General features: G+C 39.1%; 2 protein-coding genes across 2 annotated transcripts in view; both read left to right on the top strand.

The window, feature by feature from the left end:
• Positions 1–26295, top strand: part of IQGAP1 (IQ motif containing GTPase activating protein 1) — a 114525-nt gene that overhangs the window by 39595 nt on the left and 48635 nt on the right. The window contains 10 exon segments of the mRNA XM_003901391.4: positions 3549–3625; positions 9905–9972; positions 11074–11187; positions 12061–12239; positions 14008–14092; positions 19572–19735; positions 20544–20628; positions 23733–23896; positions 24088–24248; positions 25397–25521. Coding sequence (XP_003901440.2) covers positions 3549–3625; positions 9905–9972; positions 11074–11187; positions 12061–12239; positions 14008–14092; positions 19572–19735; positions 20544–20628; positions 23733–23896; positions 24088–24248; positions 25397–25521 — 1222 coding nt within the window.
• LOC108586804 (40S ribosomal protein S27-like) lies at positions 466–16617 on the top strand. The gene is made up of 3 exons (XM_021940869.2): positions 466–470; positions 7598–7601; positions 16241–16617. Exon 3 carries the CDS (start codon positions 16275–16277, stop codon positions 16527–16529), a length of 255 nt encoding a protein of 84 aa, XP_021796561.2. The 5' UTR covers positions 466–470; positions 7598–7601; positions 16241–16274; the 3' UTR covers positions 16530–16617.

Here is a 26295-nt window from a genome sequence, read left to right as displayed (position 1 = left end):
TTATTCACAAAGTTGTTAGCATTAAAATTTGACCTTTGGAAATATAAGGAAATGTTTTAGAAATCTGTAGGGAGTATGAAGGGTCGTTTTATATTTTAAATTGTAGAGGTGATGACGTTACTTCCTGTGTCTGTTTTTGGTCATGGCTGCAGTTTTGATTGGAGTGTACATCTTCTGGGTGTTTTGCTCAGGAGTTTATTTAGTGTTGCTTTCAGTGAAATTGTCATCCCACTCCTGCCTGAATCTATAATTGCCACACTGTATTGTCACTCTTAGAGACATGAATGGATTGATTGATTTCGTTCTTTCTTTTGTTCTCTGTTTTTTTTCTTTCTATTTATATCCTTTGACCTAAGAATTCTGCTTCTCGGAAATTATCCCAAATAAATAATCAGAAAGCACCAAAAACATGTATATATAAGGATTTTTTAGCATTGACTATGATAGAAAAAATTGATAGCAAAGTACATGTTTCTTCACAAGGGGTATTAATTGTGTTACAGCCAAATACTAGTGCCATTAAAAAGGATATCAACCCAAATAAAGGGCCTTTGATGTATTAAGTGGGGAAAAACAGTTGAAGGTTATAAGAGTTTGTGTTCTAGCTAAGATCAGATCACTATTTTTGTCTGAAAATAAAGTGAGTGTTCTTGGGAAAAACTTGTAAGGAGATAAAACAGTTTTCATTTCTGTGTGATGGGATTAAGGGTGGTTTTTATTTTCCTTATACTTTCCTGTAGAGTTCAAATTTTTGTAACCAAAGGAAAATTTATTTTTAAGAAGTGAGATGTAGAGTATCAGAAGGTGGCTAAAACCATTTTGTATTTTGTATTTTGTGCAATATATATTGTATACACACATGTATATTGTATAAATATATATTACATATACAATATATTGTTATATACAATTATATATTATATATAGTATATTTTAATAATGTATATTAATATATATTATTACAATATATAATTATATGTTGTGTATATATAGTATATGGATATATATAATATACTACAGATATGTATTGTTGCATACATACCTGTCGAATTGAGTTAAATCAGAGCCGAGTCTTTGCAGAAGACTAGCTTTTTTCCAGAGAAAGTGCTGAAGTTCTCTTCCTTGCCACTGGTATGTTTGAGAATTAGGCCCCACAAGTGTTAGGAAATGCAGTACGTCAAGTTCTTATATTTATGTGGCCTGTCTGTGCACCTGTAACTTCCTTTCCCTGTTTTTTTTAAAAATATAGTATAAAATACTGTACTATATATAGTGTAAAATATTAAACTGTGCACCTGTTTTTTATATAGTATATTGCCAGTGGGCAATGACAATTTAACCTCATTTGAATAGTACTAAGAGCTTTGTTAATATTTTCTATTGCTAGTAGTATTGTTACTATGAGATGCTTTTTTAATGATGTAATTTTATTACCTTTTTTGGTTTACTAACAGTAGTATATTGTCCTGGACTACAATGGGAACAAATATAGAATGTATTAAAGGCTTTCAGGGACAACTTGATAATCATGGCTGTAAACCTTGAATTGTCCACCCTACATTTAGGCCCAGAAGACTTCTGAGTAATAAGAACTAAAGATAACCTAAAAATGTATTGTTGTCCTTAATATAATGTGTAATACGTAATTGACAGTACATATATGGTGTTTATCGGGATGTCTTTTCTAATCTCTTTATGTGGTACATGCTGGCCTGTTATAGAAACTTAATGCAGTAATTTTTTGGTTCTTATCCTTTTTGACTCTTCATTATAATTGGTACTGTTGGCTGCCTTTTCCCTGAGATATTTCTTAGTTTGATTTTTAAAATTGTTTTTAATCTGCTCAACTCGTCCTGTTTTCTTTAATTATTCTACCTTCCGTGTTCTAGTGATGGACATTCTTTAAGACGCAATCCTTGTTAGATACATTTTCCCATTTTCATAGTTTCCTTTATTCTCAAGACTTGCTGACATAAGATAAACATAGTATCTTCAGTTGGCTGCTGGATATTTCTCCTTGGATAGCTTCCTGTCACCTAGAATTTTTCATATCTAAAACTAAATCTACCTTTCCCCCAACTGAACTTCCCTTCCTCTATAATAAATGGTACCATGTCATCATTTTCCCAGTCATCCAGTCTCAAAACCTTGGAGATACTTTGAACTTCTAAATGTGGCCATTCCCGCTACTCCATTTATTTGAAATACCTCTTTTATCCATCCACTGTTAACAACAGCCTCCCAGCCTACCTCCCCAGCTCCAGTCTCCCATTATTCAACATACGCTACGTCCTGTCTCCAGTCAGATCTCCCCAGGGCTCTATTTTTATCCTTAGCTCCAAAGCTAGGCTGCCACTTTATGTCCTGCTTATCAAGTTCAGACTTGTCTGACTTTAAGTTGCTCATAATCATCTGATTTTATCCTACCTATCCAACCTTATTTTTCTGTTATTTTCTAGAATGTATTCTGTAGATTTTAAAAAACAATAGGGTATATTGCCTTACTGTCTCACATCATAATTATTTCTGCTTTATTTATTCTGGCTATTTCTCTTGTTTGGAAGGCCTTTTGCTCTCTATCATGATTCACTCATTTCTTTAGTTTATGATTTCACAGTCTTAATATAGGCCTTTATTGCTTATCCAAATTCTTCTCACCTCATTATTCAGTCTTTTGCTTCTCCAAACCACTGTCACCCCTTATTTCCCTAAATTACAGATTGAATTGTATGGTGCCACACGACTGTGACAATAGGTCTTGAAATTCAAAGCTATTCCCAGTCTAAATCTATTCTGTTCTTATCCTACGTCATTCACTAACTTTAGAGCTCCATGACCCTGGCTCTGGGCTTGATATCAAAGATATGGCAGTGAATAAATAACATAGATCTAGCCCTGCCTTCATGTGGCTTATAGTCTGTTGGAGTAGCCAAACAGATAAACACAAATGATTGATCTTGGTAAGTGCTACCATGGAAAAGTACTTGTCTTCCAAATTCCCTTATACATGCTCTATTCTAGTTACTTCATCTGTGTAGCTTCCCATTTCTCCCAAGCATTAAACACATTTTAATATTTTATAGTTTTTTCAATGTCTAAGTGTAGCAGGTTGCACAAACTAAAGCACTTAGTAAATGTTCATTGTTGAGTTGTTTCTCCATCTAGGCATGGTAGATAGTAACTAGGAGCATTGTGGTTCTGAAAGCCTCATACTCAGATCAGTCCAGTGATTTAAACTGGACTAGAACTTGGTCTTCATATGCCTGTGTCTGGGTCTGCAATAAGTAAATCACCTTCTCACACCTAATGAAATTCAGTGGGTTGACCAAATAGAGATTTTCCAAGTAGTACTTTTTATTCTGTATTACAGCATTTCATTCCTTGCAGTTCTGATGATGAAATGTCTATTCACCCTAATGAAATTATTTACTGAATGCCACTGATGTTTTCTAACCGTCCATAGTTTGATTTGTATTATTGATGATTGGTGAATGTCAAATGAACACAGTGAATGGATACCTTACTCTATTTCTTTTATTTCTCCCTAGATTTTTTACCCAGAAACTACGGATATCTATGATCGAAAGAACATGCCAAGATGTATCTACTGTATCCATGCACTCAGGTAATCAAATTTTCTTGGCAAAATAAGGAAATTATGAATAACATCTGAATTGAGTGTGTAGTTTTTTATCCTTGAGGTAAGAATGAAAAAGTTTTTTCATTAGTTTCAAAAGTTCCAAATAGAATAAAATACTGTTATCCGAACAAAATGGTGAGAAACAGCTGTGTTTTTCTACGGAGTACTGAGAAGGGATTTATTTATTTAATAGCAGATAATTTTGTTCTAAAAACATGGTATCTTCCATAATTGAACTAGTGTTTCTGTGAACTATGCCTTCACTTGGAGTGCAGTCTCTTATTTAATTATCTAGGTCCTTGCCATCGTTCAGCCATTTGTTCATTCATTCAATAATTTTTACAAGCCAGGTGCGGTGGCTCACGCCTGTAATCCCAACGCTTTGGGAGTCCGAGGCAGGTGGATCGCCTGAGGTCAGGAGTTCGAGACCAGCCTGGCCAACATAGCAAAACCCCGTGTCTACTAAAAATACAAAAAATTAGCTGGGCATTGGTGGCGGGTGCCTGTAATCCCAGCTACTCGGGAGGCTGAGGCAGGAGAATTGCTTGAACCCGGGAGGCAGAGGTTGCAGTGAGCCAAGATTGCAGCATTGCACTCCAGCCTGGGCAACAAGAGCGAAACTCCATCTCAAATAATAATAATAATAATAATACTTTTTATACCAACACAAACATGATAGTAGGAAATGATACAAAATATATTTTTTTCCCATAATGTCATGGTAAATTTAGAATGTGGCTTAATTTTGAGGTCCCCAGAATCCTAAATTAAATTGGAAGGAAAAGATACAAGTCTGGAAGGATAGTGGGATGGCATATTAGTAGATGCTTATAGAGGTTAAATACAGAACAGGTCCCTTATCTGAAATGCTTGGGACCAGAAGTGTTTTGGATTTTAAAATATTTGCATTATACTTACCAGTTGAGCATGCCAAATCTGAAATGCAGAATGCTCCAATTATAGCATTTCCTTTGAGGGTCATGTTGGTGCTCAAAAATTTTTAGGTTTTGGAGCATTTTGGATTTTGGATTTTTAGATTTGGTATACTCAACCTGTGGTACAGTAGTGTAGTATTTTAGCAGATTTACTTGGTGGCCACAGGACTAAAGGAGATGGTGGCAGAGCAAGTGGGACATGAGTCAGATTTTTGCTTGGGCTGCACTTACATAGCATCATCTATGTGTGCTTGCTAAGTGTTAATTACATTGGAGTAGGTATATAATACTGATCTGTAAGAAGACTATTGTCTCATTTCTTGATCAAACATGTACTAGATCTGTGGTATCATTGGAATCAGTGTGAAACATACAAAAGAATGAATATAGCTGAGAACTAGTGGATCTCGTGTTGAGAATGTAGCAATTTCAAATACGTGTCTGAGGCTGGGTAGGTACAGTGGCTCACACCTGTAATCCCAGTGCTTTGGGAGACCAAAGCGAGAGGTTTGCTTGAAGCCAGGGGTTAAAGACCAACCTGAGCAACGTAGCAAGACCCCATTTCTACAAGAAATAAAACATTAGCTGGGCATGGTGGCATACGCCTGCAGTCCTAGCTACCCTGGAGGCTGAGGTGGGAGGATCACTTAAGCCCAGGAGTTTGAGGCTGCAGTGAGCTATGATTGTGCTACTGCACTCCAGGCTGGGCGACAGAGCAAGACTCTGTCTCTAAAAAACAAAACAAAACATTACCAAATATGTGTGTCTGAGTCCAGATCACATTAATTCTGAGTATTGTGTTTGACTTAGTGTTGCATGAGATTTGTCTATGTTGATAATCTTGTGAAGGCTGTGCCTGCGATGGATATCTGAACATGGAAGCAGAATTCCTCTCTGCTAGTTGTGTAGCCACTACTCTTGCAGTGTAACCTGGGTTCCAGGCCCTCAAATTCTGTGTAGTAGAGGCTAAAGAATTAACTCTGCCTTCCTAGTGTAGAGTCAGAAAGAGAAAGAAAGGAAGTCCGCTATTGTTTTCCATTTCTCTTGAATATGCAGTCTGTGCTTAGAAAGTATATATAGAGTGGTGTGTTTTGTGATTTATGGTTTGTTTTTTTTTTATGGTGTTTTTCCTGAAGGGTGGATTGGCAACATTTGATAATATGTAGGAAGTATTTATAATTGCTGAGAGTTTCTTCTTTTACCACAAAACACAACCATGTTCAAAGCAGGTTCCTCACCTCACTGTATTGGATAAGGCTCCATCTTCTTTGGATCAACAGTGACAGAAAAGTACTAACTGTCTGTCTCCTCCCTGCTTGCCTTTTTTTTTTTTTTCCCCTCTGAAGTCTTGATTGGCATTATTCCAGAGATAGTCACTGTGCTTTAATCATACTATATTACTTTTGTAGATAACATTCCACTCTCAGATAAGACCCCAGTTTTCCATTCTCAAAATACTTGTATACTTTCTTCCTGTTTCCCCTGTTTTGTTATTCTAATAACTGATTTTGGGGTTAAACAGGTCCATAATCTCTTATCCTAAATTAAAACCCTAAATTATCTGAAAATTGATTTTAAGTTTGGTGTAAGCTCATTTGTCTCCTTAGTATGATTATGTTTGTGTGTTTCTCTGCAGAAAGTAATGTATTGGCTTGAGGATGCTGCCCCAGGGCTTGCTGGGGATACTTCATAATACCATATACACTGTAAATAGAAATACACTCTCTAATATCTGAGAAATTCAACATTCAAATATATCTGGCTCCAAGAATTTGGGTAAGGGACTGTGGGCCTATAGTAGATTCTGTTTCCTAATCACCTGCTGTGTTCCAGGGTCTTTATTAATCATCTTTGAGACTGACATAGTGACTTCTAGGTTACTCACCATTCACAGAAAAGATAGTTAGAATCCAGATAGGTTAACACAACTTCCTTCTGCCCATTGCTACAAAGTTCAGCTTAAGTAGGAAATAAGAAAAATAAATCTTTTTTCTTTTTCTTTTTTTTTTTTTTTTTGAGACAGAGTCTCGCTCTGTCGCCCAGGCTGGAGTGCAGTGGCCGGATCTCAGCTCACTGCAAGCTCCGCCTTCCGGGTTTACGCCATTCTCCTGCCTCAGCCTCCCGAGTAGCTGGGACTACAGGTGCCTGCCACCTCGCCTGGCTAGTTTTTTGTATTTTTTTTAGTAGAGACGGGGTTTCACCGTGTTAGCCAGGATGATCTCAATCTCCTGACCTCGTGATCCACCTGTCTCGGCCTCCAAAAGTGCTGGGATTACAGGCTTGAGCCACCGCGCCCGGCCGAAAAATAAATCTTAAGCGCAGTTACAGGCTGACCCATTATAGGTGCCTAACAGTGTATTTGTGGAAGTAGGCATGGGAGAGCAGGAACAAAGATGGGAAAGTGCTGTTCACCATTAGGGTTTATAAGTTTCAGTGTGAAGCTAAGTACTTTTGATTGTGGGTAAGAGGTCTTACCTGGCCATTTTGAATCCATTCATAGCTCCGGTATCTCCATAAAATATTTGTAATAATTAAAGAGAGTTAAAAGAAAGATGGTGCCCATGTCTACTTTTTATGTCAGCCAGTGATACGGTTGTAGCACTTTTAATTTACCATTGAAAGACATTAAAAGCTAATTCAGTGTTCTTGGTACTGTGAAAGCAACTGTATTAGTCCGTTCTCGTACTGCCATAAAGAAATACCTGAGACTGGGTAATTCATAAAGAAAAGAGTTTAATTGGCTTAAGGTTCCACAGCTTCTACAGGAAGCATGGCTGGAGAGACCTTAGGAAACTTACAATCATGGCAGAAGACAAAGAGGAAACAGTCACATCTCACATTGCAGGAACAAGAGGAAGAGAGAGGTGGGGAGGTGCTTACATACTTTTAAACAACCAAATCTAGCGATAACTCACTCACTGTTAGGAGAACAGCAGCAAGGGGGAAATCTGCCCCCATTGATCCAGTCACCTCTCACCAGGCCCCCACCTGGGGATTACAATTTGACATGAGATTTGGACAGGGGCACAGACCCAAACCATATCTGCAACATTCTTGAACTTTCTTAAAATTTCTTGTTCCCTATTTCCAAGTAGAAATAAATGAGAAAGAAATTCTTGGAGAAAAATATTCTCGCAATTAAGAATGTAGGTGTGATGTATTAGTGAGAAAAATATATAAGGGAACATATTACATGTATAGAATGTTATTAGTTATTTTGCTTTGGAATTTCTTTTTTTTTTTTGAGACGGAGTCTTGCTCTGTCGCCCAAGCTGGAGTGCAGTGGCCGGATCTCAGCTCACTGCAAGCTCCGCCCCCCGGGTTTACGCCATTCTCCTGCCTCAGCCTCCCGAGTAGCTGGGACTACAGGTGCCTGCCACCTCCCCCAGCTAGTTTTTTGTATTTTTTAGTAGAGACGGGGTTTCACCGTGTTAGCCAGGATGGTCTTGATCTCCTGACCTCGTGATCCACCCGTCTCGGCCTCCCAAAGTGCTGGGATTACAGGCTTGAGCCACCGCGCCCGGCCTGGAATTTCTTTTTTATAGAGGCAGGGTCTTACTCTTTTGCTTAGGCTGGAACACAGAGGTGTGATCTTGACTCATTGTAACAACCTCCGAGGCGAAAGCTATCCTCCTGCCTTAGCCTCCCAAATAGCTAGGACTACAGTCATGCACCACCATACCTGGCAAATTAAAAAAAAATTTTTTTGTAGAGACAAGGTCTTGCTATGTTGCTCAAGCTGTTTTGAATTCCTGACCTCAAGCGATCCTCCTGCCTCTCCTTCTCAAAGTACTGGAATTACAGGCGTGAGCTGCTACACCCAGTCTGGAGAATTTTTTGAATACATTTAAAATCTTCTGAGAGAGGAGCTTTGTATATCCATCTTGAGTGTTTTACCTGAAAGAAAAGCATTTAATCATATACATACGTCTTATACTTGCACTTCTCTGAGAACATGATTAGCTTCTGTGGATGCATAAAGTCTAGTGTGTTTTGAGAATACTTGATTTTTTTTTGTTTTTCTATTATACATTTGGGTTTATTATATACGATTTAAATTTTGATCAGTTCTGTGATTGCAGTGTACATGATGCATGTTTGTATTTAGATGATATTGAGTTTATAGATTATTTACAAAAACTGTATACCACTTCAAGTTTCTATGATTTATTTCTTATATATTTCTTATTTCCCTGCTTACTTTAAACTGTCAATTTCTTGCTTTTGTCAGTATCTGTGAAGTACCCTTCTGATCTTTTCTAATTTATTGGTTCCAGTCAGCTAGGGCTTTAGAATCCACTTAACACAGGTTTATGGACATTGATTTATCTGTCCGTTCATCTGTCAAATATTGATTAACATTTATTAATATATGCTAGGCTCTGGGTAGACATTAGTGAATGAGCCCTGTATTGTCCCTGTTTGCGTGAAGCTTAGAGTCTAAGTGATTTTTTTTTTTTAGTTTAAAAAGTAAAAATAATTTTTACCAACCTGATACTTAAAAAGTAAAAATATGTGAAATATTATTTATCTAAAACTGTTAAATTACCTGGATTAAACTTTTCCATCAGTAATATGAATTCAGTTTAAGTAAGATTTGCCATCTGAATCATTTTTATGAAGCTTTTCTAAGATGTCTTGTTATTTAAAACTTACTGATTACAGGAAAGCAAACAAATGAAGAGACACTTCACTATTAATTATATTAACATTAATGTTAACATCTTTTTTTCTTTTTTGAGACGGAGTCTCGCACTGTTGCCCAGGCTGGAGTACAGTGGTGCGATCTCGGCTCACCACAGCCTTTGCCTCCCAGGTTCAAGCGATTCTCCTGCCTCAGCCTCCTGAATAGCTGGGATTTTAGGCACATGCCACCACGCCTGGCTAATTTTTGTATTTTTGGTAGAGACGGAGTTTTGCCATGTTGGCCAGGCTGGTCTGAAGCTCCCGACCTCAGGTGATCTGCCCACCTCAGCCTCCCAATGTGCTGGGATTACAGGCATGAGCCATCGTGCCTGGCCATTAACATCTAATTATACATTGACTTTGTGCCAGAACCGGGACTTGAATTTGTGCCTACTGATTTCTCCCAGTCCAGTGCTCTTTGCATTGTGTTATGTGACTTCTTAGGACAATGCTGTCATTTAAACTAAAATAAAACACTCTGAGGTAAATAGAGTATTGTAACTACAAAGGAGACTGTTGTAGGTACTGGGAGTCTCAGTGTTCAGAATGCTTCTATTTTATTCTTCATGCTGATTTTCCCCTTTTAAGGGTGGCAGCTAGGCACTGCTGGGAGGCCTAACCTTTTGCATATTGTATCTTCTAGTTTGTACCTGTTCAAGCTAGGCCTGGCCCCTCAGATTCAAGACCTATATGGAAAGGTTGACTTCACAGGTAAGGAGTTACAGACTTGGCAGGAAATGCTTGAATTATGTGGAAATAGCCTGGAGAGCCAGCAGTACCAATTTTAAAGACCTAAGGCTTTAAAAATACTCTGGCAGTGGAGGTGAAAGAAATATTAATAACTTGCTTCTCTAATGTGGGGTAAAGAACACTAAACTTGGAATTTCAAGCTATGTTCTCTCACTTAATGTGAACATGATTAGTGAGTCTCTGTTTTCTTGTATATAAATTGGGGATAACATTAACATATATAAAACATAATAATGTTAACACATAACATTAAATGTTCGGGTATGTTGAAAAAAGCTTTGTAACTATCTTTGCCTTTCCATTCCAGCAAGCATATGTTGTGGGCAAAGCAAGAGGGAGAGTGGGGAGTGAGATGACACAAAGATGCCAATTTAGTAATTTTAAAGTTTAAGCTTATTTGGATGGGTGTTTCTATGTGTATTTGCTATGGCCAGATGCTTGAAGAGATGAGGGATTAGGGAGAAAAAGGGCAGTGGTAATACTGTTTAAGGGTAAGATAGATTCAAGTCTTTCAAAGTGGTGATTATTTTGTAGGCTTGAAAGTTTAAAACTTGGTAAGAAATTTTTTGTCCATGATATTTTTTCCTTCCAGGGAAGTTATTCACCAGACCTGGGGAAAGGGCCAGACCTTACATGTTTTCTTTATCATTTGGCTTTCTGCCTTAGAAATGAAATTGTTGAATAGCAGCTAATGATTTGGATTGTAAAGACTGAGATAACTGACTTAGTTTGTGATTCACTTATTGTTGAGCTCACATTAAAGCTGTTCCGTTTATAAGTTCGTTGTAGGAAATGCCACAAGTAGCAATTCTGAACAACTATTTCCTGTAGGACCTGCTCACTTTATAGTTATTTTTGATGACCTTGATAATAATAATGTTTGACTGCATTTTATATGCCAGTTACTGTGTTAAGTGCTTTCCATACATTTTATCTTTATATCCTTATAACACCCTAAAAGGTAAATGCCATTTAATCCCATTGCATAGTTGAGGAATGTGTTTCCTTCTCTTGGTTATGGAAAGGTCCCTAGCTTGATTGACTATTAATTCCCTCCTGTAGAAGAAGAAATCAACAACATGAAGACTGAGTTGGAGAAGTATGGCATCCAAATGCCGGCATTTAGCAAGATTGGGGGCATCCTGGCTAATGAACTATCAGTGGATGAAGCCGCACGTAAGAAGAGAGAAATCTCATGGGTTCAACTGAGATTGTTGCCACCATTTCCAATAATTAATTCTATAGTGAGGATCTAGGACATTGTGAATCTTGCTAGCAAGTTTAAGTCCATAGATGTAGTTGTAAACACAGTCTTCCATGCCGTTGTTATTTGAAAATACTTTATTAATTCTGATTAAAGTGAAAGCATTTAGAAAGGAAGTCCTGACTGGACACAGTGGCTCACGCCTGTAATCCTAGCAGCTGGGAGGCCAAGGCGGGTGGATCACCTGAGGTCAGGAGTTCAAGACCAGCCTGGCCATGGTGAAACCCCATCTCTACTAAAAAGACAAAAATTAGCCAGGCGTGGTGGCGCTTGCCTGTAATCCCAGCTGCTTGGGAGGCTGAGGCAAGAGAATCACTTGAACCCAAGAGGCGGAGGTTGCAGTAAGCCGAGATAGCGCCATTGCACTCCAGACTGGGCAACAAGAGGGCAAAACTCTGTCTCAAAAAAAAAAAAAAGAAAAAAAGAAAGGAAGTCCTACATTTCCGTGGCTCATTGAGTTTCTTATTGTTTTATGGTGTTTACTCGGTAATTAAGGCAAATACCTCCAGAGCAAGTGCTCCTTGCAAGGCTCTCTTATGAGTATTTCTCTGTGAGATTCCAAATTCATCATCCCAAACATGGATCACAGATGGAGCTGTGGCTTTGTATACCGTAAGGAAGAGGGTAGGCTCATAGGGCCCAGGGAGCCAGTCTTTGAACCCCAGTTGTTATTTCTCTGTGAAAAGGAGCCTCTGTCTCTAATGGGGGCGTGCAGTGTTGCTTTCTGTTGTGATATACATCCTTTAATCTATATAATCTCAGTGTTTTTGTTTTTGTTTTTTTAGTACATGCTGCTGTTATTGCTATTAATGAAGCTATTGACCATAGAATTCCAGCCGACACATTTGCAGCTTTGAAAAATCCCAATGCCATGCTTGTAAATCTTGAAGAGCCCTTGGCATCCACTTACCAGGATGTACTTTACCAGGCTAAGCAGGACAAAATGACAAATGCTAAAAACAGGGTAAAAATGCAACATCTATGCTTTCTAATTAATTTGTTATTCCATCATTTGATATGGCTCCAGTTTAAACATCAATTTTATTGAGATGCAATTTACACACAGCAAAATTCACCGAATTTTAAATGTACAGTTTGAGTTTTGACAAATATATGTGATCATTTAACCATCACCCCAGAAAGTTCCTTAGTGTACTTTTGCAGTCAGTTTCTACCTCACCCACACCCCTGAGCCCAGGCAACTACCAGTCTGTTTTCTCTTGCTGCCAGTTACCTTTTTTAGAAATGGAATGATGCAGTGTCTAATCTTTTGGTGTGAGACTCCATATTGACCTCTACTTCTTGAATTTTATGTAAATAAAATTCTGGAGTGTAGCCGTTAAAATTAGTAGTGCCCTTTGGAAAGATTATCTCTAAATATTAACATAGTCTTTCCTCTTTCCCAGATTCTTTGGGGTAAAATGTTTGTGTACAATTGTTAGGGGTATGTAGAAGTTCGTTAAATGATTCTGACTTGAAAAAACTGAATCTAGGAATCCCATTTAAGACTTCACACAGGCTGGTCATGGTGGCTAATGCCTGTACTCCCAGCACTTTGGGACGCCAAGGCAGGTGGAACACCTGAGGTCAGGAGTTTGAGACCAGCCTGGCCAATATGGCAAAATCCCATCTGTACTGAAAGTCCAAAAATTGGCCTGGCATTGTGGTGGGCTCCTGTAATCCCAGCTACTTGGGAGGCTGAGTCAGGAGACTCGCTTGAACCTGGGAGGTGGAGGCTGCAGTAAGCCAAGATCACACCAGCTGGGAAACAGAGCGAGACTCTGTCTCGAAAAAAAAAAAGAAGCTTCACACAAATTTATCCACCCCTTGTTAAAATTAGTGGTTGATGACAAAACGAAAACAACCCTGCTCTCAGAACATTCTTTGTATGTCTTATCGTAGAGCAGGGATTTCAGTTTCCCAGTTAGGTGCCAAACTAGCCTACAGGCAAGTAGCTGCTGCCATGCCCCTGCGTATGTCACCAGTGAGACTCCAGGATTGTGGATCTGTATGTGCCCATTCTGCTCAGATCTGAGGGAAGGATGTGCTGCCTCTAATCCCAGCACTTTGGGAGGCCAAGGCCAAGGCAGGCCGATCACTTGAGGTTAGGAATTTGAGACCAGCCTGGCTAATGTGGTGAAACCTCTTCTTTACTAAAAATACCAAAAAAATTAGCTGGGCCTGATGGTGCATGCCTGTAGTCTCAGCTACTTGGGAGGCTGAAGCAAGAGAATCACATGAATCCAGGAGGTGGAGTTTGTAGTGAGCCAAGATGGTGCCATTGCACTCCAGCCTAGGTGACAGAGCGAGACTCTGTCTCAAAAAAAAAAGTCTCGCTCTGTCGCCCAGACTGGAATGCAGTGGTGCAGTCATAACTCACTGCAGCCTTAAACTTCTGGGCAGAGCAATCTTCCTGTCACAGCCTCCTGAGTAGCTGGGACTACAGGCGTGTGCCACCACATTGGGCTAATTAAAAAAAAAATTTTGTAGAGATGGGGTCTCGCTATGTTGCCCAGGCTGATCTCAAACTCTTGGCCTCAAGCCATCTTCCCGCCTTGGCCTTCCAAAGCACTGGGATTACAGGCATGAGTTACTGTGCCTGCTTTGTTCTTTATAAAGGATCTTAAGCTACACCCATATTCTTGGTAGTGTGCAGGAGGAGCACAGGTGTATTTATGTGGTCTTCCTAGACACCTTAGGCTAACTTAATTATGCTTTTTACTCATCCTCAGACAGAAAACTCAGAGAGAGAAAGAGATGTTTATGAGGAGCTGCTCACGCAAGCTGAAATTCAAGGCAATGTAAACAAAGTCAATAGTAAGTATGTTCCTGAGTCAGGCACTTAAAGGAATATTATAATATAATGTGAATGTTGATCTATTCTGGGACTTACAACATGGTTTAATTTACTTACTTTAGACATTAGTGGATTTGTTTAGCAGCAATTGCTTATTAACAATCTTTTGTGTTTCTATTCCTCCGTTTTAAATCTTCAGTCAGCCCCTTGTTCCTACACTGACAGTAGCGTCATAGTAGTCTTTTTGGCTATAGTTTCACTCTTTCACCCTATTACATGCTTTTAAAAATTATTTTCCTGGCCAGGCGCAGTGGCTGATTAATCCTAGCACTTTGGGAGGCCAAGGTGGGTGGATCACCTGAGGTCAGGAGTTTGAGACCAGCCTAGCCAATATGGTGAAACCCCATCTCTACCGAAAATACAAAAATTAGCCGGGCATGGTGGCTTGCGCCTGTAGTCCCAGCTACTCAGGAGGCTGAGGCAGGAGAATCGTTTGAACCTGGGAGGCACAGGTTGCAGTGAGCTGAGATGGTGTCACTGTACTCCAGACTGGACAACACTGAGACTCTGTCTCAAAAAAAAAAAATTATTTTTCTATTTTTTTAAGTAACATTATAGTTTTGTTTTTCCTTTAAAGAATAATGCAAACTGTCTAGATATTAAACAATAAACCACAAAAATTAGACTCCATCACTTAGAAATAATCATCACTTAGAAATAATCATTACTGGCATTTTTTTGTATGTTCTTCAAAATGCGTCTGCATGTGTGTGTGGGTGTGTGTGTGTGTGTATATATATATATATATATAAAATTTTCTTTTTTCTTTAAGAGACAGAGTTACACTCTGTTTCTTAGGCTGCAGTTGCGATTATGGTTTACTGCAGCCTCAAACTCCTGGGCCCAAGCCATCCTTCTGCTTCACATTCCCTAGTAACTAGGACTACAGTCATGCGCCGCCACACCCAGCTGCTTTTTACAATTTTTTTGAAGAGACAGAGTCTCGCTCTGTTGCCCAGGTTGGTCTCAAAATCCTGATCTCAAGTGATCCTGCCACCTTGGCCTCCCAAAGTGCTGGGATTACAGGCGTGAGCTGCCTTGCCCAGCCTCCAAAACATATTTAAACAAAATTGAGATTATACTTTTAATATTGACTTTTATATGTGTGTTACTTTGGGGAAATTAATTTATTGAAATTATCATTTTGTCGCTACTCTGCTAAAGAACTCACCATGACTACTTCATACTTGCCAGACAAAATGCAGATCCCTAGCCTAGTGAAGTTCTTTATGCAATATTTCATGCGTACAGCTCTCAGTAGAAGCTCATTTGCCTAATTACCTCCCATACTCATTCTGTACATTTTATGACATAAAAAGAATCAGGGCCGGGCAATTCCGGCATTTTGGAAGGCCAAGGCAGGTGGATTGCCTGAGCTTAGGAGTTTGAGACCATCCTGGGCAATGTGGCAAAACCCCGTCTTTAAAAAAAATACAAAAACTAGCTGGATATGGTGACACGCGCCTGTAGTCCCAGCTACTTGGGGGCTGAAGCAGGAGGATCGCTTGAGCCCAGGAGGTTGAGGCTGCAGTGAGCTGTGTTTGCACCACTGCATTGTAGGCTGGGCAACAGAGTGAGACCCTGTCTCAAAAAAAATTAATTAAATATTTTTAAAAAAAGAATCTGGCTGTGAAGTGGTACTGACCTGGTATTTGATCTCTTGTTCCTCTGTTAAAAGCTGTGTAACATTGGGCACCTGCAGTAGAGTTGTTATGCAGATAATATGAGATAGTGTATGTAAATGGCCAGCTATTTAGTAAGTACTCAGTGAACATTAGTATTATCACTTTGTTAGTCATGTAATCTCTCTACTGTAATGCCCTCATGCCTCATCTCTTCCTAATCCAAATTGTACCCATCATTCAAGATCCAGTTCAATTTTCACTTCAGTGCCTATCACAGTTCGATATGCTTGGCTTTCAAATCTCCTGTGTCATACACAGGCCCATCCCTATAAATTTGTACTTAATTTGTATTGTCTTGTATTGCTTGTTCTTCTGACATCTTTGTAAACTCCTTAAAGTAGAGATTATATATTCTACTTCTTTTGAAGTGCTCCTAATTCCTAGCATAGGTTTAGACTCACTAAAAAAACTAAAAGGTTTCTTTTTTCCGGCGGTGACGACCTACCCACACGAGAACATGCCTCTCGCAAAGGATCTCCTTCATCCCTCCCCAGAAGAGGAGAAGAGGAAACACAAGAAGAAACGCCTGGTGCAGAGCCCCAATTCCTACTTCATGGATGTGAAATGCCCAGGATGCTATAAAATCACCATGGTCTTTAGCCATGCACAAACGGTAGTTTTGTGTGTTGGCTGCTCCACTGTCCTCTGCCAGCCTACAGGAGGAAAAGCAAGGCTTACAGAAGGATGTTCCTTTAGGAGGAAGCAGCACTAAAAGCACTCTGAATCAAGATGAGTGGGAAACCATCTCAATAAACACATTTTGGATAAAAAAAAAAAAAAAAAAAAAAAAAAAAAAAAAACTAGAAGGTTTGATTTCAACCAGCTAGGCCAGGCTTAATCTTGTTTTGCTTAAGATACTCATAATAATAATAATAGTAATTGTTCATTTGGAGGACCAAATTTCTCCTTTGAACTAATATTAATAAGTAGAGAAGATTTTACCAATTCCGTAGGATTGGAGTTCTGAGTCCTGACCAGCATTCTTGTTTTTTGGGTTATTTTTTATTTTTTGTTTTTTGAAACAGAATCCAGGCTGGAGTGCAGTGGCGCAATCTCGGCTCACTGCAATCTCTGCCTCCCAGGTTCAAGAGATTCTCCTGCTTCAGCCTCCCAAGTAGATGGACCAGCATTGTTTGTATTCTGCTGCCTTTGGGTTCATTTAGGATAATGACCTTCCGAGCAGAATAATCCATTCAAATGTGGATGGTATCTTGTGCTGAATCTGTATTAATTCTTAAGTCAGCAAATATAAACTGGAGTGTCCTTATGATTGGTTCTCTGTGAGAAGAAAGTCCAGCATGTTTCCTGTTGCATAGAGTACATAAAATATTTTTTGTTTTACTAAGGGATTTTTCTCTACCTTACTGTTTGGTATTTTATAACCTTTGTAATTTTACCTTGCTAATTATGTAAGAATCAGTGGTGAGCACATGTAGGGAAATAACAATATGTATATGTTCTTAAAATGTCCTATTCGTATTATTATTATGTAGTCAGAGGAGCAAAATAATAAAAATTCCCTCAAATACCTTTCAGTATAGTCAGGAGGATAGACATGCAAATGAGTACTTTTAGGGCAGCTTGATTAGAGCAAGGTGCCAAGAGTGCATGCAGTGTAGTCATAGAATAAAGAAGGGAATGATGATTTCTGTCTAGAAGTTTGAGTAGGTTTTCAGTGTACATGGATCTTCACAGGGATCCTTAGGATAGATAAGAGGGTGAGGATAAGGCAGAATTCCCTATGAAAGGACAGTCTTTTCCTAATTGTAGAGAAAGTCTGAGGCAAAGGAAAGTTAGATGCCAGGAGGGTATAGGGACTTCAGGTTCCAGGAATTAATGTAATTATAGATAAGATTCTTTGCCTAGGGCATTTGAAACAGCAATGACGCCATTGACGCTGCCCCGGGAAAAAGCTACAGGCCAAAGAATTAAAAATTAGAAAAAGTTTTTATTTTTTGTTAAGTAGAATATGGAAAATTAGAGTTATATAACTAAAGTTCAGTGAGAGGAAGTATTTAAGTAATGTTCCATACTTTATTATCTTTGCAATATAAATGTTTATAGATATTCATTTAATATTTACATATTTGAGTAGTATGTATACACTTCTAGAAAAAGCAAAATTTACTAGGTGCTTTTGTAGAGAGATACTGTAAGATTCTATGCTATATACCTAGAGAAAGTCTAGTTTGTTATCTACATTGATTATATTTTCTGTCTCTAGCTATTATGAAAGCTCCATGAGGATAAGGATATTTGGTTTTTTCACTATTATGTTTGCAGCATATAGCAGATCCTCAGTAAATATCATTGAAGGAATGGATAATTAGTTGGCTAACAGCCACATAGACCTGCAGACGTGACTTGAGAAGCCACCACCTTGGTTTGGTGCTCAGTTGAATGACGGGTATAAATACTAGGAAGAAATAAACAGTATCTTAGGAGCCTACAGTGAGACCTCACATCCTATACCAATGTTTTAACCTTTTCTTCCCCCCCCCCCCCCCCTTTTTTTTAGTAGTTCTAGTCTCCTCATTGCCCCTACTTCCCATTTTCTAGTTTGAGACTTTATTTTCCCTTGGGCTGTTTTGATTTTCTTTGTAACAGCTTATTAATTTTATTTTGTTTTTTACTAATGAAAACATTTGCAATTGATAAGTACTACTATTCCCCAGATATTTTTATTTTTGGTATTTTATTGATTTCTTTTTGCTACTTGGATAAAATCAGATGTTTATCTGTGAGTGGTGGTAGGGACAGGCATTTTCTCTTCAAAGAATAAGGAAATGGAAAGTAATAAACTAATTATGATTCCTTAGTGGCTGTTGTTTCTGAAATCAGAAATTACCTTATTCTGTCTTTCAGGCTAAGAAGACCTTTTTGGTTTTGTTTTGTTTTTTATTTGTTTGTTTTTTTACAGTATATGAAGTGCTTTTATGTATATGATTTTATTTAATCTTAAACCTATTCCTATGTGGGAAGTTATCTTCATTATCATTTTCAGATGAAGGAACATCTGGGTTTTCATTGTCATGTATTGTATTATAGAGCTTGTGTGACCTCAGGTTCTATGATTAGAAGAGAGAATGTAGAGAGGGGGAAGATGGCCCCTTTCACTCTGCACAGGTTGGATCACCCTTGATATCTGGGCACTGACTGTTGTGGGTGGAGTGTGTGCAGGAAGTATCAGGGTAATGAGAGGATTCAAAATGATGGTATGTAAGACATAGTTAAAGAAAATAAGGCTGCTCGTAAGGCATTTGCTGTCATGGGGGGGCAGTGGAATGTATTCAGTGTGAACTTTAGGGTTGAAGCTTTAAAAATATTTTTGAAACAAAATTGTCCAACGGTATAGTAAATGGCCATGGGAGATACTTTCTCCTGTTTGGCAGTCTGTAAGTATAATCTGGACAACTACTTGGCATTTTAAGGGAATTTAAGCGTCATGTTGGTCTGGATTGTTGGCTCCATATTGGTGCTGAGCTGTCTACATTTGGAAGTTTTTAAGTGGGCTGGGAGTGTGGCCCAGGAATCTGTATGAAATCCGACGAACAGCTTGTTGGGAACCTCAGGACTTGATGACTCTAAGGTTCTTTTCCAATCCGAAGATCTTATGCTTCTGAGAACCACAGAGTAAAGGCTCTCTGAGTTATATTTCCGTATCTGGAACTGAGATTGGTTTTGGGGAAGGAAAACTATTCTAGGCTGTTCTGTTCACATAGTCCTTTCATAAGCTTTTGCCTTTTTTCCTCAGCATTTTCTGCATTAGCAAACATCGACCTGGCTTTAGAACAAGGAGATGCACTGGCCTTGTTCAAGGCTCTACAGTCACCAGCCCTGGGTCTTCGAGGACTGCAGCAACAGAATAGTGACTGGTACTTGAAGCAGCTCCTGAGTGATAAACAGCAGAAGAGACAGGTAAACAGTCTGGATTGAAGCTGCAAGAGTTTGTATATATCCATTTGAATCTCATGCTGTCATTTAAAGATATATATGCTGCCTTTTTTTCCCCCACAATACAACTTTTTCCTCTGCATATAAGTTAGTTTAAAAAAATCCTCAGGTAAAATACACATTGTCTTCAACTCACTTTTGCTTTTAGAGCTGTGAATCCTCTTTTAAAATAGACAATACCCACCCATCCCCAGTCTAACCACTCCTTCACTTCAGCTGTCTCTCTCTCCAACTAAAAGACATTGGGGAAAACCTGAATATTTTTGCATTCTTACATCAGAATTTGCACTTAAAAAAAAACTGCACCCCATTAGTTTGCTCTAGTCAACATTGGAAAGGTACTTACTGTGCAGTCAGGGTAGATGGTGTGGTATTGTATTTTGTGGGGGTTTTTTTTAGGACAAACATGAGGGACTTTCTTTTTTGTCTAAATAAGGGCAAGTATACATTTTACCAATACCCAGTGTACATTGGTCAAAGTAAGTAGCATTAACGTGCTTAAGATTCTACGAACACTTTTCCCTTAGAATGTTTTGAGGCTTTTCATGTAATATGTTTAAGAATGTACTGGTATCTGTAAAGTCACTCTACCCCAGCTTTGGCAAAGGCATTTGGCTCTAGCTGGGGCGGCCACCTTGGCTACATGTAGCCTGAGCTGTCACTTATGACTATGGCTCTCTGTCCCTAGTGACTGCTTTTGAGAGATGAGAACCTTAAGACCTGGAGTCATAGGAATGAATAATCTTTACCTAATTTTCTTTGCTTTTATCAGAGTGGTCAGACTGACCCCCTGCAGAAGGAGGAGCTGCAGTCTGGAGTGGATGCTGCAAACAGTGCTGCCCAGCAATATCAGAGAAGTAAGAGTCCATTGAAACAGTATGGGAGGAAAGTTGTGGCTTTGTGTTACTGAAGGGTCTGAGGTTAGCTTCTGTCACTCTCATCCCCCACCTGAGCCTACCAGCCGTAACCAACTGCCAGGTACTTTTGGTGGCAGGAGGGTTCCTCCAGTTTGTTGTTGTTTTTGTGGTTTTAATTGCTATGTAATAGTTGTACATATTTTGAGGGTACATGTGTTTTGTTTTGTTTTTTAAACCAACCAAGAAGCACTGACGTATGATATTTTGATACATGCATACAATGTGTGATGATCAAATCAGGGTAATTGGAATATCTGTCACCTAACACATTTATCTTTTGTTGATGTTGGGAACATTCCAATTCTTCTGTCTATTTTGAACTATACATTATTGTTAACTGTCGTCATCCTACTGTGCTATCTAACACTAGACCTATTCCTTGTATCTAATGGTAATTTTGTACCCATTAGCCAACCTCTCTATCTCCTCCTCCCCACTACCCTTCCCAGCTTCTGGGAACCACCAGTCAACTCTACCTCCATGAGATCCACTTTTTTAGCTCCCATATATGAGTGAGATCAGGAGGTATTTGCCTTTCTGTGTCTGGCTTATTTCACTTAACATAATGACCTTCAGTTTTTATGGCTGAATAATATTCCATCATGTGTATATACTACTGTTTTTTTTTTTTTTTTTTTTTTACCATTTATTCATTGATGGACACTTAGGTTGATTTCATATTTTGGCTATTGTGAATACAGCTGCAATAAACATGGGAGTGCTGATTTCCTTTCTTTTGGCCATATACCTAGCAGTGGGATTGCTGAATCATATGTAGTTTTATTTTAATTTTTTGAGGACTCTCCATACTGTTTTCCATGGTGGCTATAATAATTTACATTCCCATCAACAGTGTATGAGCCCTTTCTCTGCAGCCTTGCCAGCATTTGTTATATTTTGTCTTTGATAAAAGCCATTTTAATTGGAGTGAGAAGGTGTCTCATTGTGGTTTTGATGTGTATTTCCCTGATGATTAATGATGTTGAGCATTTTTTCATATACCTTTTGGCCATTTGTGTGTCTTCTTTTGATAAAAGTCTATTCAGCTTATTTGCCCATGTAAAAATTGGATTATTTGTGGGTTTTGTTTTTGTTTTTGTTTTTTTTGCTGCTGTTTGAATTTCTTATGTGTTCTAGTTATTGTTGTCTTTTCAGATGGATCATTTGCAAATATTTTCTCCCGTTCTGTATGTTGTCTCTTCGCTTTGTTGTTGGTTTCCTTTGGTTTGCAGAAGCTTTTTAGCTTGACATAGTCCCATTTGTCTATTTTTGCTTTCATTGCTTATGCTTTTAAGGTCTTAGCTAAAAGGCTTTGCTCAGACCAGTGTCCTGAAGCATTTCCCCAATGTTTTCTTCCAGTTGTTTCATAGTTTCAGGTCTTAGATTTAAGTCTTTAATCTATTTTGATTTATTTTTGTATATGATGAGAGATAGGGATCTAGCTTTATTCTTCTACATATGGTTATCCAGTTTTCTCAACAAGATTTATTGAAGAGACTGTCTGTCTCAGCTCATTTTATGTTGCTATAAAGGAATACTTGAGGCAGGGTAATTGATTAGCTCACAGCTCTGCAGGCTGTACAAGAAGCAAGGCACCAGTATCTGCTCGGCTTCTGGTGAGGGCTTTTGTGTTGCATCAAAACATGAAGGAGAAGATCAAAGGGCAAGTGGACTCATGTGAAGAGGGACCGATCCCCTGGGGTAGTGAGTAGGGGTCCTGGCTTTATAACAGCCCATTCTCATGAGAACGAATCCATTCTCCCCAAGAACCAGTCCAATCTTGCAAGAGCTCACTACCACGAGAATGGCACGAAGCCATTGATGAGACATTTGCTCCCATGACCCACACAGCTCCCACTAGGCACTGCCTCCCACCACCACACTGGGGATCAAGTTTCTTCTTCTTTTCTTTTTTTTCATACCCTCAGGGTGATGTCAGGGATCAAATTTCAACATGAGATTTGGAAGGGACAAACAAACCGAATCCAAACCATAGCACTGTCTTTTCCCTAATGTGTGTTCTTGGTGCCTTTGTCAAAAAATGTTCTCCTCATGACTGTAAATGTGTGACTTTATTTCTGAGTTCCCTCTAGTGTTCCATTGGTCTGTGTGCCTTTTTGTTGTTGTTGTTGAGACTCTGTTGCCAGGCTGGAGTGCAGTGGCGCGATTTCAGCTCACTGCAACCTCCGACTCCCTGGTTCAAGCGATTCTCCTGCCTCAGCCTCCCGAGGAGCTGGGATTACAGTCACGTGCCACCATACCCACCTAATTTTTGTATTTTTAGTAGAGATGGGGTTTCACCATGTTGACCAGGATGGTCTCGATCTCCTGACCTTGTGATCCACCTGCCTTGGCCTCCCAAAGTGCCGGGATTACAGGCGTGAGCCACCACACCTGGCCAAGTTACTCCAGTTTTGGAAGTAGAACTGGAGTCAATATAGGCTCACTTTGGCTCTCACACACTTCATGGTTTGTTAGGGAAATATCTGGAGAAGGTGAGACTTAAGGGGTTGCTAAGATTTGGATGGTGAAAGAGGAGAGAAAATGTTCCTAGTGCAGGACAATGAGGGAAAAAGGAGGCGGGAGCCAAAGTACAGTTGTTGAAAGACGTCTTTAAGGAATGGTGGTTAGAATACAAATTTTGTAAATGTTTTGGGCTGAGTTGTGTAAGATCAAAGGGTGGAAAGATTGTAGAAAGCTTTGACGGTAGCTTAAGAAGCCAGGCAGTAAGTAGGAGAAGGAAGAGATGGTTTAGGTGGGAAGTAGTGGTAGATATAGGATGAATTGAATAGGAAGAAAATAGGGATGAGGAGAACAGGTAGGAGGCTGCTTTTTGAAGAAAACATCTTTATTGAGATATGGTTCACATAACGTACAGTTCGCCCTTCTTCCTACAGAGGTGGCTGCTTTTTTAAGATGAAAGTTCCACTTCAGACTTCATGGCCGATAGCCACAGAATGTAATTTTTTTCCGTGAAGTTTGCACCTTCTTCCCCTGAGGGCTCTCTAAGCCCACTGCATTTCTGACTCCTGTTTTCTACACAGGATTGGCAGCGGTAGCAGTGATTAATGCTGCAATCCAGAAGGGTGTTGCTGAGAAGACTGTTTTGGAACTGATGAATCCCGAAGCCCAGCTGCCCCAGGTGTATCCATTTGCCGCCGATCTCTATCAGAAGGAGCTGGCTACCCTGCAGCGACAGAGTCCTGAAGTGAGTTCACTAAACCTGTCCTGTTTGTGAGCAAAGTTGGGTGGAAGTGAATGTAATACCCACTTCTTGTGGTTAGGTAGAACTTTTTTTGCATAAACTTGGTTTTCTTATGGTTTTGTTAAACTTATAACTCCCTGGGTCTTGGAGAATGTCTTTTCTCACTGTTTTCCCTTCCGTCCCTTTCTGTACAGCATAATCTCACCCACCCAGAGCTCTCTGTTGCAGTGGAAATGTTGTCATCGGTGGCCCTGATCAACAGGGCTTTGGAATCAGGAGATGTGAATACAGTGTGGAAGCAGTTGAGCAGTTCAGTTACGGGCCTTACCAATATTGAGGAAGAAAACTGTCAGAGGTGGGTGTCCAGAGTGAAGGAAGTGAATCCATTACGTAGCTGTTAACTCTGTCTTTTGTATGTCAGTGCTCCGATTTTCTTTGCAGGCATTATTACTTTATCATGGTCATACTTTTGTTTGGTTCTACTTTGATTCATTTAATTCTTTGTTATGCTGAAAAATATGACATTCCGTTCCTAAATATGTAAGTAGGCTTATTGAAATATGTTACATAGTCAAAATAACACTATCTCTGACAAAGTTAAATAATACTTTTTAAATATCATCTAACCCTAGCTAGTTCATTTTCCTTCTTCTTCAGTTGTTCTCAAACTGTCCTTTATAACTGTTTTGTTGAAAACAGGATCCAGCCTAGGAACATGTATTATATCTGGCTGTTGTGTCCGTTGGGTGTCTTTTAATCTAGAATTGTCTGTTTCTTCATGACACTGACTTGTTAAAAGGATGGGACCAATTGCCATGTAAGACGTCCTATTTTATGGATAGTTCTAGTTGCTTTCTCATATATGCCTTATTCCTGTAAATTAGAAATTAAATCTATATGTTTGTCATGATTCAGTTCAACATTTTTGGTGATGTGTATTTCATATTGCCTCATATCAATAGGCATATAAAACCCACGTTTTCCACCATTAGAGATACTAAGATTGATCCCTGGATTAGGGAGACCACTTACATTTCCATTGCATATTTATGTTTTTCCCTCATCACTAGAACATCATCTCTTTTGCACCATCAAAATACCCAGTTTTCCCTTAAGCATTCCTGTGATATTTTTTTAACCTAATTGATAATCTTTCCTAAATCAGTACCTTCAGTAAAAGTTGCCGATGATGATTTGTTGCTCTGTCATTCCTTCTGCATTTATTAGCTCATGTCTAGCCTTTTTTCCTTGTCTGTGGAGGAATTGCTTGAACTGCTGCCTTTGATTCTAGTGTTAGTCTTAATGTGGAATTTAGAATATGTGACAGGATATTGAGAATAAGTGATTTCTACTGCATTTTTGCACTTTGTTTAAAGCAACTATGCGGTTCCAAAACTGGCCTTGAGAATATATCAAATGGTTGGGATACCCTAGCAATCTTTGTTCCTTGAATATTTAAAAATGCTATGCTTAATGCTCTTTTTACTTGGGGGTCTGGGGCAGGTATCTCGATGAGTTGATGAAACTGAAGGCTCAGGCACATGCAGAGAATAATGAATTCATTACCTGGAATGACATCCAAGCTTGTGTGGACCATGTGAACCTGGTGGTGCAAGAGGAACATGAGAGTGAGTTATCTTCCTGTCCTCCCCAAATAATGTCACCAGTAATGATGATGTGATTCCATGAAGTGGTTCAAAATACTATTCCTAGAAGGATTTTTGGGTGAGAGATTAAAAATATCTATATAACACAAAAAGCTAGAGTTGAATGTTGTTTTGAGAACACCAGGCAATTGCTATAATTAGGTATATGTCCAATAAGAACTAAATTTTGGGGGAGGTGAATTGAACATGATCTGTTATTTTTAAATGCTGTTATAACAAGTAGTTCTGACACTACATGGAATCGGGTGAAATTGCATAGGTTGTAGGCATGTTCCTCCACAAGACTCCTCTCACTTCAGACACCAGCTGAAAGCTGCAGAGTTCCCAGGCCACTGTACTTCTGAACAACTGGCTGCAAATTTGGAGGAGCTGTCTATCCTCTTAGTTTAATAATTTGCTAGAATGACACAGAACTCAAGAAAATGCTAGACTTATGATTACAATTTTATTATAAAATATATAAATCAGGATCAGCTGAAAGAAGAGAATCATCAGGCAAATCTGTGAGAGTCCCCAGTATGAAGCCTCTGTGTTCTCAGGATGTGTCAGTCTCCTGGCACATTGATATGTATCACCAACTAGGGAAACTCACCTGAACTTTGGGTGTCCAGAGTTTTTATTTGGGCTTCATTACATGTGTGTGATTGATAGTATTGGCTTTGCGATTAAACTCAATTTTCATTTGGCCTCTGCTCCCTGGAGATGGGGAGGCCAGGCTGGTATCACATGAGTCTA

Source organism: Papio anubis, chromosome 7, assembly GCF_008728515.1.
Source record: "Papio anubis isolate 15944 chromosome 7, Panubis1.0, whole genome shotgun sequence".
In the NCBI taxonomy this organism is placed as follows: Eukaryota; Metazoa; Chordata; class Mammalia; order Primates; family Cercopithecidae; genus Papio; species Papio anubis.
This window is presented reverse-complemented; position numbering and strand designations above follow the sequence as displayed.

What these genes read in the sequence shown, in the direction of transcription:
- LOC108586804 (XM_021940869.2), top strand. Translation starts at nt 16,275, where the DNA reads ATGCCTCTCGCAAAGGATCTCCTTCATCCCTCCCCAGAAGAGGAGAAG.